We start from the raw sequence: 13,741 nt of genomic DNA on the forward strand, positions 1-13,741 counted from the left end.
CGTGTCAAACACTATTCTAAGCACTGGGATAGATAAAAGTATACCAAGTTGGATACAGTCCCCATCCCACATTAGGTTTGCAGTCTAAATTGGAGGAAGATTTAACTCCTATTTTACAGGTGAGGTAACTGAGACACAGAGAAGTTAAGAGACTTGCCCAAGGCCATTCAGCAAGCAATTGGCAGAGCTGGGATTAGAACCCAATTCTTCTGACTCCCAGGCCCTTGCTCTTTCCACTTAGGCCATGCTATTTCAATTATCTTTCCATTTAGGCCATACTGTCTCAATTATCATGTATCTACCCTGACTCTTATTACAGGGCTTGACACATAAGTACTTAACAAATACCATTATTATTATCCCCTGGGCTACTTCTTCCATTATTTAACCTTTAGTATCTTTGAAGAACTGATCAGGTATTCCTGAGCAGTTCACAGGCTCTCTCTAGCAGATTCCACTTATATGTGCTTAAACTAAATCAGATGGTTGATGAGATGCTAGAAAAAATAATCAAATGAGATCACACCTCAACTTTTCTTTCTCCTTCTTCTTACAGGTGTCAGAAAAATGTTCTAAAAATTTTAAAAACATTCCCAGATGCCAGGCAGAGGACAGCAGAAAGGTAAATTCCAGGCAATAGCTGCAAATGAGAAAAATGTCTTCAGTTCTGGTTAAGGGACGTGTGAGCTCCCTGTGGGACAGGTACTGCTGCCAACCCAATTTGCTTGTATCTACTCCAGCGCTTACTACAGTGCCGGACACATAGTAGGCACTTAATAAATACCACAATTATTATTATCAGATTCCTCCCCTCTCATCTTTCCTCTCTGCCCACAAGCTGTTGGCCAAGGAAATATCCATCTCCATGAGGATCCATGGCTGGAACTTCTATCGAAAAATGTCATTCTAGAAAGCCGGAGGGAGGAAAGGAAACTGGAAAAACCAGAAACACGTTTTAACTCTAGAGATTAGTTATTAACTGGGTTCATCTCTGTTAACGTTTCTCCCCACCCTGCCAAGATGTAATTACCAAAGAGGCAGCACTGAGAAAGGTTAAAGGAAATAAGCGAGGCAAATAAAATCCCACCTACTGTAACACATCACAATAAAGGTAATAGTAGTATTTATTTAGTGCCCAGTTGGTACAGGGCACTGTAATAAAAATAATAGTGGTATTTGTTAATTGCTTACTATGTGCCGAACACTGTACTAAGTGCTGGGGTAGATACAAGATAATCAGGTCACACCTGGGGCCTGCAGTCAAAGTAGGAGGAAGAACAGGTATTGAATCCTCATTTTGCAGATGAGGGAACCGAGGTACACAGAAGTTAAGTGACCTGCCCAAGGTCACATGGTAGCTAAGTGGCAGAATTGGGATTAGAACCCAGGTTCTCTGATTCGCAGGCCTGTACTCTTTCCACTAAGCTACACTGCACTGTACTAGGTGCTTGGAAAGTACAAGATAAAGTGGTACTTTCCCTACCTACAAAGAGCTTCTACTCCAACAGAAGAGTCAAACATAAAAATATTTACAACTTGCGAAGGAATTCCACTGCCCAAGATGGAATCAATACCATTCGCTGGCAGCACCACTTCTCTGTACGTTTTAAGAAGTTAAAGTGTCCTCAGTTATTCTATGAAGATTTCTCAGCATTTGTGCATAAGATGGCAGTTCCTCCTCAATGCCATAATTTATGTCTCATAATGCACATACCCTTTGATCACAAAGGGTGGGGAGAAACGGTCAGTCCAAGAAAATACAAGTAGGAGTGACGAATAATTTAACTGGAATGTTTGCTCAGGGTTTGTACCCGTGGCTGAGGTCGCTGCCCCTTCATTTTCTGGCTCAGATCCAATAAACATCAAAAGTTTCTATATAGAACAGGGTCCACTCCAATGTCAGTGTTTGTGTGTATGTGTGAATATGTGTGTATGGGTATATATTATTTTATATATATATATATGTCTTTCTCACTCTCTCTCTCTCTCTCCATTGTAAAGTCTCGCAAGGCCCAGAAATCTCCAGCTATTCTCCAGACCCCACTTGGCTTAAACTGAGATGGAAATTTGGTGATCCAGTCCAATCCAGTCTGAAAGCAAGGCTTGGACCCAAATGGAAAGAACCCTGATGTCACTGCTGCTGCTCATTTGTGGTTGCCCCAGAGGCTGCTGGGAGCTGAGGTTCCACTAATCTAGTCTCAGTCCCCATTTTCCAGATGAGGTAATTAAGGGCCAGAGAAGTGAAGTGAGTTGCCCAAGGTCACACAACGGGCAAGTGATAGAAGCGGCATTAGAACTCAGGTCATCTGGCTCATCAAGGAGTGGTGGGGGAAGGTCTGCAGTGGTGACGGAGAGGGAAGCCTTGGAGGGGGCTTCCCCAGGGGACAGGCATCAATCAATGGTATTTATTGAGCCCTGTGTGCACAGCACAGCCTAAGCACCACTGCCATCTGCCTCCCCACATGCCCACAGCTCAGCCAAGCCCTTCTCCCCCAGTTTGACAGTCCTAAAGGGTCTGAACTGGAAGCCACAGAAGGAAACGACTGGCAGCAGTAGCCACAGTAGTGATAGGGGCAGTAATGGCAACAGCAGTAGCAATTATCTGTTCATGCCCAATCCCTTCCTGGAATTCTCTTTCCCTTCACAAGACCTAGAGAAGCAGCATGGCAGAGTGGATAGATCACAGGCCTGGAATTCAGAAGGTCATGGGTTCTAATCCTAGCTCCACGTCTGCTGCGTGACCTTAGGCAAATCACTTAACTTCCCTGGGCCTTAGTTACATCATCTGTCAAATGGAGATTAAGAGTGTGAGCCCTAAGTGGGATAGGGACTGTGTCCAACCTAACTTGAATCTACCAAAGATCTTAGAACAGTGCTTGGCTCACAGTAAGTGCTTAACAAGTACTATCATTATTATTATTATATGTTAAAGGAATAGAGAATTGTGGGAGGATGGTAGTACAATGGAGGGCCAGAGAATTGGTGGCAGGTGTGAATTGAGAGAAGAAAGTCCACTGGAATGACTCTTGGAGGAGATGGGACTTCAAGAGGGCCTTGAGTTGGTGAGAGCTATCATCTTGCTTTGTTCTTCAGTTTGTTTTATGGTATTTGCTAAGAGCTGGGCACTGTACTAAGCACTGGAGTAGATAAAGACTAATCGACTAATCAGTCCCTGTTCCGCATAGGGTTCTTAGTTGTAATCCCCATTTTCCAGTTGAGGGAACTGACACAGAGAAGTGAAGTGACTTGCCCAAAGTCACCCAAGAGACAAGTAGCAGATCCAGGATTAGAAGACGTGTCCCTCTGAGGCCCATGATCTATCTACTAAGCCATGCTGCTTCTCTAGGTCTTGTGACAGGAAAGAGAATTTCAGGAAGAGATTGGGCAAGACCAAAGGTTTGGATGCTGGAAAAGTGTTGAGCAGGTGACACTGAAGTGACATTGAACAAGGTGAGCTGGGAATGGCAGAAGAAAGCAGCCTAAGGTGTAGTGAGTGAAGAGGGCAGAGAAGTGAGGAAATAGTTGGTGGAGGGCCCTAAAGTCAATGGTAAAGAGTTTATACAGAGGAAAAGGAGGAGAATAATGAGAAGCCACTGGAGGTTTCTGAGGTGGACTTTTGGGGAAATTGGTCAGCATGGCTTAGTGGAAAGATCAGGAGTCAAAAGACCTGAGTTCTACTCCCAACTCTGCCACTTGCTTGCTATGCATGAAACCTGTGCCTCTTGCATCATCTTAAAAAAAATGATGGTATTTGTCAAGCACTTACAGTGTGCCAAGCACTGTTCTAAGCATTGGGAGTCCCAGTCCCACAAGGGGCTGACAGTCTAAACAGGACAGGGGCAGGTACTGAATACCTATAACATGGGGATAAAATACTTGTTCCCCACTCCTCTTAGACTGAGACCTAAGTGGTACAGGAGCTGTGTCCAGTGTGGTTAACTTGTAACTGATTAGTTTGTTTCTACCCCAGCGCTTAGGTGTTGGGCACAGAGTAAGCCTATAATAAATACTGTCATTATAATGATGATGATGCTCAGAGAGGCCGAGTGTGATATTGACTGAAGAGAGAATGAAAGCAGACCAGTGAAGAGACTGATGCAGAAGTGTAATCAGGAGATAATGAGCGTTCTATAGGCATGTGCTATGTCAAGCACGTGCTGAGAACGTTGTTTTTCGGCAACGGTAGGCTTCGAGCCCCGTTTGGGAATCATTTAAGGCAAGACTGGTCAATGTGGTCTACCTACCCTGGTTGTGGGGAGGGGCCAGATGGCCTTAGAGAAATTCAAGATGGAAAGTACCAATAGCTAGATAATTGCTGCAATAATTAAGTACTGCTGTTGATGTTTAATAGGGATCATTACTTCTTTCCAGGAGATAAACTGCTGGTGAAAAGGCTCGGTTTGAGGCCTCATTGTTTATTCTTGAGTTATTTATCTCCCCTGGAAAAAAAAGTAATTATGACTTAATTATCTCATCCCATAATTTGTGGAGACTGAGCACCAGGGAAGTTCTATGGCTCCTTTTCAAATGGTTTGATTTCACCAAAATGCCCCGTAGCAGTATGAACAATTTGAAGCCTAATAGGCCGAGTGCCCACCATGGAAGGTAAATTGCTTTCTAAATGTGACCGTGGGGAAGGTGGGACATCATGGCATCATCTGAGAGGAAGGATACAGCTGGCTGGTAAACATCACTAGAGTCATTCCAGCAGCTGTGGAGGTGTTTCGTGTTGGGGACCGGGAAGGAAGTGGTGGCGGGGGTCGGGGCGGGGGGAGGAGGGCTTGTCAAGCATCAGAGGACCCAGGAAGTCATAGCCGACCAGAAAGGAATGTTCCCTATCCCTCTTTTTACTTACCCCAGCACCGGATGACTATCTGGTAGCAAACTAGACTTGCCAAACTTGCCCAGACCCCGATGGGGTCCTGACTGGTTTCTGGGGTGGCCAGTGACAAATGAGACGGCAAGGATCATCAAGCTTTACTTGTCAACTTAGCTTGCTACGGTAGAATACATTTCACCCCACGCTTAATTCAAAGGGGTTTTGAAGGCAGGTCAGGGGATGACCAACAAATCTAGCTCAAAGGGGTCTCACCTTCCATCTCTGGAGGCCTCTTTGGTTTCACTGAGCTGCTGAGGTCTGCGGGAGGCAGGGGGTGCTCCAGCCCAGAGACTACGTTGGGGGCTGGGTCCGAGAAGGTCCAAAATGCAATGATCTTTAATACAGTGTCAACTCCTCTGTGCAGTGCCCTACATAGTAAGCACTCAATAAATAATATTTCATTGATTGACCCTATGGACCCTCAAGTGCTAATCAACTCACATCAGTGAGCTGACTTTGGAAGAATATAATAATAATAATGATAACAATAGTACTTAAGTGCTTTCTAAGTGCCAAACACTGTTCTAAGTGCTGGCGTAGTTACAAGTCAGTCAGGTTGGACAAAGTCCCGGTCCCACATGGGGCTCACACTCTTAATCCCCATTTTACAGATGAGGGAACTGAGGCACAGAGAAGTGAAGTGACTTGCGTAAGGTCACACAGACAGGTGGCAGAGCCAGGATTAGAATCCAGATCCTTCTGACTCCCAAGACAGGGACTGTGAGCCCTTTGTGGGACAGGGACTGTGTCCCACCTGATTAACTTATATCTACCCCAGGGCCTAGAAAAGTGCTCGGTACATAGCAAGTGCTCAACAAATACCATAATTATTATCCAACATTTAGTACTGTGCCTAGCACATAGTAAGCACTTAACAAATGCCAAAAAAAAAAGTTAAATGCAGGGAAACCAGTTCATTAAGGCAGCTAGACCCACCTAGGAAGGAGAGTGAGAACTATCTCAATATAGCATGAAGTAAAATGACATTTGAATCCACTCTGCCCACATAAATACCCTTAAGGCATCAATTCCCCAGGAGACTGATTATCCTTCTGCTGCTGCAGCACGCAGCTTTTCTGTGCATTACAGGAAAAAGAGAACGACAGCAGATTGGCATGAATTCCACAGGAAAACCAAAAGGTCAATCAATCAATCAGTGGTATTTACCAAGCATCTACTGAGTAGTAAATGCCTGAGAAAGTCCAACAGAAGCTAGAAACACATTCCCTGCCCTTAAGGAGCTTACGACCGCAGATGGGAGTGATTCAGAGTAGAGATGTCAGCTTTCCATTCCAAGTGCAGGTTCAAAGAGGCTGCCAGGAAGCATTACTGAGGAAAATACATACACACACACGCGCGAAAAGCAGACCCTTCAGTCATTGTGCACCAGCCTGAAACCAGAGCTAGTTCAAAAATGAACTGAAATGGGAAAGTTTACCCTCACTGAAGCAAAAAAAAGCAGCTGGCAGGTTCAGTTAAAGCCCTGATCTAAGGGCTTGGGCAAATCTACATTTGACTAAAGCATTCCCCAAAATAAACACATGCAAAGCAAAGAGACTCTTGCTTCAGAAAACTGAGCATGTGGGATGTGGCTGAGGGAACAGGGAGATTACAAAGGAGGAAAACTCTGCTCCCCCTAAAACTCTGCTCATCGACCATGGCATTCTGGGCCACACCCAGGGCAAATTACAGGCCTAGACCACTCCTGTCAGCAACCAGGGGCCTTGTCCTCGCCCAAGGAACCTCGTGCTCCTTGCCCATGCGAGCGTAGGGCAGGCACAGACCTGCACTGCAGAGCGTGGGGCTTGCCATCATCACTATCACCTAAAGCATGGGCCTGAAAAAGACTTACCCCAACGCAAAGGGAAAGTGGTTCCATTTGGCACTTGTCCCTCTAACATCCGATCATCTTATGTACCGACAACACGTGGTTACATTTGATGAAAACTAGAAAATTAGAATTCTCCTCAAAATCTCCCCTATCCAAACTGGCACTGGACCAAGGTGTTTTGGATGGCTCAAGTTTTTACTGCAGCCTATTAATCATCAGTGAGAGGTGGAATGGGGTGATCTTTCTGGAAAAGGTAGTGAGTGGAAAAATAAACGAGCAGGGCATGGTGACAGGGAACGGATGTCTTAATACTGGTGAAAATCAGTAACTCTGGCTCTTTTTCTGGGGTGTTGGCTTGGGGTGGTGTCAGCCAAAGTATGATTTTTATACCCTGCGCCAACTCTCGCCCAACATGCTGCCTCAGAACTAAAATTGACCTGCGTTCTGAAAATCAAAGCGTCCTTATTCTTCAACAAATAGATTCCGGTCAGTCTGTGAATATAATCATTTATTTTGTCTTTACAGTGATGATGGAAGAATGTACAGGTGTCTTCTCTCAATAGAAGTATAAAAATCTGTATATACAGTGAAGTCATAATAATCTTTAATTGGGAAACATTTTTTTTCAGTTGTCCTGATTCATCCATACTAAAACTGTAGGGGAAACAAATATTTAATACAAGTATTGTAATTCCTGCAGATTGCAACCTGATATCAAAAGCTCAGCTTCGGTTTAAGGGTACTGCTTGATATTAAAAAGACTACTTTTAAGTCATAGGACACAAAATAAAGATCAATTTTTGAATAATAGATATATACATCAAAAATATGTCTAAAAAGGCATTGGTTAACGCTATTAGAAAGCTATATAAATGTGCATGGGTCCACTTCTTCTTTTAAGCAAAAACCAGTGGAAAAAATCATCGCCAACTTTTAAGAATTTGCCCTTGGGGAAAATCAGTTGAAAGTACCTGAAAATGAAAAAAAAAATTATAATTAGTCCAATTATTTTTCAGGTGAGAGCTGTTCTGTTGATTGGAAGCTGTAGTGAATGAAATAATTAGAACTACCTAAGTTTCAATTAGAACTTTCTTCTTAAAGCCCTGATTAGAAGTTTTGGGGGGGTGGGGATATAGCTTTTAGTTACATAACTTAGAGGTTAGATGTTCTGCATAATGCTATTTTTATCTGAGTATGGAAAAGCGGCCAGATACTTTATGGCAAAAATATTTTCTTGATGAGCTATTATCTTTTTAAGAAATCTCATCTTCAAAGAAGTCATACACACTTGTTCAAAATCATTTTTTACACAATTAAATGAGGCATTTTGCGGCTACAAAATAGGAGACATGGGGAAGCGAGATCAGATAAACAGCTACTGTAAAATGCAACAATATCTGAAAATATTTAGTGCTGACTAAATCAATAAACATTTACTTGCAATGAGTTAGTCATACAACTTTATTAATACTTGTCAGAACAATTTTCCATTGGGAGGGGAGAATCTGTGAACTAATAATTATGATCACAAATTATGCTGTTGATGCTTTTGTCAGTCTCTCAATTTAATCAAAAGGAATGAAAAACTTTTACCCTTACATAAACATCAAATTTTGAACACCCTATACCAGAGAATATATTCACTTTGGACACCAGGCATTTCCTACAACTGTAGCATCCCAGTAACTTAGTAAGCCTCATCTGTAAAATGGGGATGAAGACTGTGAGCCCCACATGGGACAACGTGATAACCTTCTACCCCAGCGCTTAGAACAGTGCTTGGCACATAGTAAGCGCTTAACAAATACCAACATTATTATTATTATTAGGCCTTTAACATTTATGAATGGTTCCATGCTGAAACCTTTCTAGGAAGCCCAATGGTCCTGAGTTCACATCTAAGGAAAAACTTCCTTTTCCAGAGCTTTGATTAAAAGTTGTGCCAGTGATACAATATCCTTATATGAATATGTCATGGGGTCCATGCCACTATATCAAACAACAGTAATACCAACAACAAGATAAATGACCTTCTCTACAATACAATTTACCCTTTCTTCCGAATGCCAGATTTTGGATTGATTTATTCGCTTCACTCCTAGTGTATATTGACAATATTTTCCTCTTTCAAGTTCAACAAAACATTCCTAGTAAATAAGTTATTCAGGGCCCTTCTACAGTGCTTAAGACACATCACAGGCACTCAATAAACACTTGAATGACAATAGCATTTTTATCTGCCCAATCAATGTTTCCATATGTGTCAACTTAATATGGACAGAATGGGCATTCATTGCTACAGCTAGGGAATTAATTATTACGCTGACTGTACTCTCAATTTTGATTTTACATTCTCACCCGAGCAAATAAAATTATCATGAAGAGGCACTGCTAATCAATCCATACATCAAAGGTATTTATTAAGCGGTATGTGTGGAGCATTGTACTAAGCACTTGGGAGAGTACAATACAACAGAATTAGAAGGTGTGTTCCTCGCCCATAACGAATTTGTTAATCATTCACAATCTACAGGTATGCAGCTCTGAAGGTTACCAGGGCAAAAATTCGTTGAACAGTCGAGTATACTCTGAAAAGGGTTAAATTAAAAATTATTCCCACGGAGCATAAGCAATTTGTTTAAAGCTTTCAATATGATGATTTCCTACTTGCCATGCAGTATTTAGTAACCATATCCTTCTAGTCCCTGTCAGGGCTGCCCAGATTGGACAGTGCCACGAAGGTGGCTCTGGGCTGAGCCCGGTATCCGCAACACCTCTGTCTCAATCAGTCAATTAATCAATGGTATTTATTGAGCACCTAAATATGTACAGAACAATGTACTACATGCTTGGAGAGTACAATACAATAGATCAATTGGTGGTATTTATTGAGTGCTTACTATGTACAGAGCAGTGTGCTAAGCACTTGGGAGAGTACAATACAATAGATCAATGGCATTTGCTGAGTGCTCACTATGTGCAGAGCACTGTAATAATAATAACTGGTATTTGTTAAGTGCTTATTGTGTGCCAAGACACTGAACTAAGCACTGGGGTGATTACAAGGAAATTAGGTTGAACACAGTCCCAATCCTACATGGGGCTCAATCTACACAGGAGAGGCAGACATTAAAATAAGTTACAGATAGGAGAAGCAGTAAAATATAGGGATCTGTACAGAAGTGCTGAGGGCTGAGTATAATAGTAACGAAAGTATAGCAGTGGAATTTAAGCACTAATTAGGTACCGCACATTATACTATGCACTGGGGAATACAAGATGAGCAGATTAGCCAGGGTCCCCGTCCTACACTGGGCTGACGATCTAATTAGGAGGGAGTCTCAAAGGGCTAAACCAGTACAAACTCAAGTGTATCGGTAATGCGGATGAGGAGTTCTGTTTGTGAGGAACAGAGGGATGTCAAAGTAAAGATGTTCTGAAGGCAGGAGGAAATGTGAGACCAGAAAAGGAGAAAGGTCAGGACCGGAGAGGCAGATTTGAAAGCTGCCCACAGAGAGTTGGTAGTTGAAGCAAATGAGTTCTCCAAGGGAGTGGATGCTCGGAGAACAGAAGAGGTCCCCTTCAGAACTGAGAGGACAGTGTCAGTGAACCAAGGTGCAAAACACTCCCTACTGCTGCTAGTAGCCCTTACCCCCACATTGGAGAGAAAAGGACAACAGTTTTCCATTGATTATGACTGTCCAGCCCCAAATTTGGCATTTAAGAACTGAGAATGGGAGCAAAAGAACTGGTGACAGTGCTAGTGGTTTGTACAGCAAATCACTGTATTTACTGAGTGCTTACTGTGTGCTCTATGTTACACTCTCTCATCCTTAACAGTCACGTTACTGCTGAGGCATCAAGTGCTACTAATGAGGAGGCGGGGTGCAGCACATTGCCAAGTGTGCAGAAGGGTTGTCATGCGCAGGACTCATTTATGGATGAAGAGACTGAAGCACAGTGCTGAAGCGGTGCCTTTGGGTGATGCGTTGGGAGCCCCTTTGGTCAGCTCTGCCACCGCTAGCCAGTGGTTTTCAGGATTGCCTGCTGGGCCTGTCCACCTCAAAACATATCCTTCCTCTTTTTAGGACCTTCACCGGTGCTGGCAGATCCCCAGTGGGCAGAACTGGGACTAGAACCTAGGTCTCCTGACCCAGTCTAGTGAGATATGGGGAGGTTGAAAAACAAAAGCGGTTCCCACCACTGTTATTCCGGGTGGAGCTGGGAAAGGAAGGCTAAGGGACCAGAGTGACACATGTTTGGCATATGCTCCTAGACTCTTTGAGGGTGGCAGATGATCTTTTCTCTTGCTCTGAGAATTTCTTCCAACATTAGTCAAACAACTGCCTCAAGACGAAAGCTTCTTGTGGGCAGGGAACGTTATCTACTATCCCTGTTGTACTGTACTCTCCCAAGAGCTTAGTACAGGGCTCTGCACACAGTAAGCGCTCACTAAATACCATTTCTTGACTGGTACACCAAGCCAAGACAGCCTTTGGGAGAACTCCAAAGAAAAAGAACATTCTAAAACTGTTTTTGGGGGGGGGGGTTTGGTTGATTGTGATAATATGTTAATTTTCTTGCCCTGTAGATAATCTATAATCAGAGGGGGAAAAAAAAACTACCTCTGAGAACACTGGATGACCTAATCTTTTTGAAAGGGGACAATTCATTTAATAGCAAGAAGCAACTGAGGGATGACTGGACAAAAATACATTCTCAGAAACACTTTTGCTAGAAGGATTAAGTTTATATCATTGAGCTGAATACCTCTCAAAGAGGAAAAAGTCACTAATCAATAAAGTAAAATGATTTAACTTAAAACTGGATAATTAACCTGGATGCTTCCTTTTCAAAACCAGTATGTGAGAGGCTATTTCTCACCTCAAAGACCCTTGCTTATCCGTTTTGTCTATACGATCCTTTGTCTGTATGGTATTTATCTGTATTTTTCAGTAAAGATGAACAGCACATTTCCAGAATGGCTGGCTGAACAATTGGGCACAGTCTACCATGCCAAGAAAATGTTCTTGAATTCACTCTGGTTGCAGAAGCATCCAAAAGTTGCCCTGCCAAATTTTGGAAATACTAAAACCTTCAGTCTAGAACTAGTTTAATGTACTATAATCACACAGCATTATTTTCTTGTTTACTACAGTTGCTTACACTTTATTTCAAAAGCAACTTTCTCCCTGTTCTTATAAAGTTACTATTACCCATAGAAATTAATTATATCTTTCTGATTTGTATCCACTTACTCGTTTAGCAGCACTTTTTGTTAGGAAATCAAGATTAAATGCTTAGCTATCATACTGAATTTTAGTTTTACCTGATCATATTCTTATGCCTCATCTCCACTGTCCATTTCAATATCCATTTCCTCAGTATCAGCAGCTCGTGACAAGATGTCTGCCATTAGTGCTTCTTCCAATTTCTTACGCACCTGTTGGACTCGTTCTTCCTGTTTCCTATTTTAAAGAGATTAATGAAAAGCATTAGAAGTTTCTGAAAATGCTGACTACATTATGGTATGAGGTAAATATCCCCAAACTAGAAAACTTTGAAATCGAAAATGTCATTTTTCTCTGCCCTTCCCAAGGCTGCACTCTCTGATCTCCTCCCAGCCAGATCACACTAACAGACAGCCAGCACTGAGAAGAGTTTCTTTATGTATGTGATACATACTTGGAAGCAGGACAAAGTCATCTTGAATATAACAGTCATCACCCAAACTGTGATTAAGTTTCTTTTAATCGATGCACTAAAGCGAACCTATTAAAATATGCTGAGCAAAAGCCATACAGTCTCTACTCTTTGTATCACTGATGAGAAGGTACTATTTTCTACTAATGTAAATATTCACATTATTCTCACAAACTCAGAGCAACCAATAAACCATTTCCCTTGACTCTGCCAACCTTCTAAATTCAATGTAGCTGCAACTGAAGGACTATTAAATCTCTCAGATATGGCCTGGAATTATTTCAAAAAAAGAGATCCCTTGGATGGTATCTTTTAGTCCATTCCAGCTTTATTATTCTTTGACTATTTGCATTTCCATTAATGAAACAATCTGACTGATAAATTTAGAGCATCTCTATGCCAATCTCCCGATCTCTGCATCTCAAGATGTGAGGGGCAAAAAAGAAAAAGGTTCACACGCTCCAAAATGCATCTAAACAGCAAGGAGATCTTTGAAAAGTCTTCTGTGAAACACAGTTTGGCATAAGCCATACATTATAGTGTTTAATTGAGCTGAATGGAAAAATTTTGTTTTGAGAAATGGACAGGAGTTACACGTATGTTGAAGGCTTTAAGTTCTTTCTATGTTCCTTTTAAGAATGAATTTAAATAAAGCTATGTAAAAAATAGTAATTGAAACTGAGTAGTGGGAAGAGAAAATGAAAGTGCGGGGAAGTTGAAAATTGAGGAGAAATATACATGTATATAATACAATAGTATATATGTATAAAATATACAGGTACATTTTGATATTAACCTTGACAGCCTCATTTCATAAACTCATTGACGGACAAATTAATGCTGCCCACATACCATGCTAGAAAGAATTTCTTCAGGTCATTTAATCTCGACAACAAGCATTTCTTTCTCGTGAAGACTAAGGCATAACTCCCAACCTGCCCTCTATAAGAGCACTCTTTGTATCAAACAATGGTGTTGAGGTTATGCACTTCTGATAAGCCATCATTATGCCACATTATGTTCCAGATCATTCGTGTTAAATGAACGAGCATTTTAAAGGCAGAAAATTGACTTACAGTACAGTCAAAAAACAGAACAGTAGAACATTGATTATCTGGAATGATTGAATTCAAAAACCCTAATCATCCATTAAAGTCTCCCACCATTCTAACCATTCCTTTTATAATGTTCCAGAGGTATACATCATCATACATGGATCATCATACATACACCATTGCTCACATGGACTTGTGGGCAATTTCAAGGGTCTGAATTATACCCATCTTACTGTTTTAATTACTGCTTTAATAAAGCTGACTGTTCAATCT

General features: G+C 41.7%; 1 protein-coding gene across 1 annotated transcript in view; it reads right to left on the bottom strand.

Moving 5' to 3' along the window:
* Positions 1–7,200: 7,200 nt before the first annotated feature.
* MBD2 (methyl-CpG binding domain protein 2) overlaps positions 7,201–13,741 on the bottom strand; it is an 86,496-nt gene continuing 79,955 nt past the window's right edge. Inside the window, 2 exon segments of the mRNA XM_029059860.1 lie at positions 7,201–7,681; positions 12,040–12,178. Of these exon segments, the coding sequence (XP_028915693.1) occupies positions 12,052–12,178 (127 nt within the window). The 3' untranslated portion in view covers positions 7,201–7,681; positions 12,040–12,051.

The sequence above is a fragment of the Ornithorhynchus anatinus genome, chromosome 3 (assembly GCF_004115215.2).
Source record: "Ornithorhynchus anatinus isolate Pmale09 chromosome 3, mOrnAna1.pri.v4, whole genome shotgun sequence".
NCBI classification, from domain to species: Eukaryota; Metazoa; Chordata; class Mammalia; order Monotremata; family Ornithorhynchidae; genus Ornithorhynchus; species Ornithorhynchus anatinus.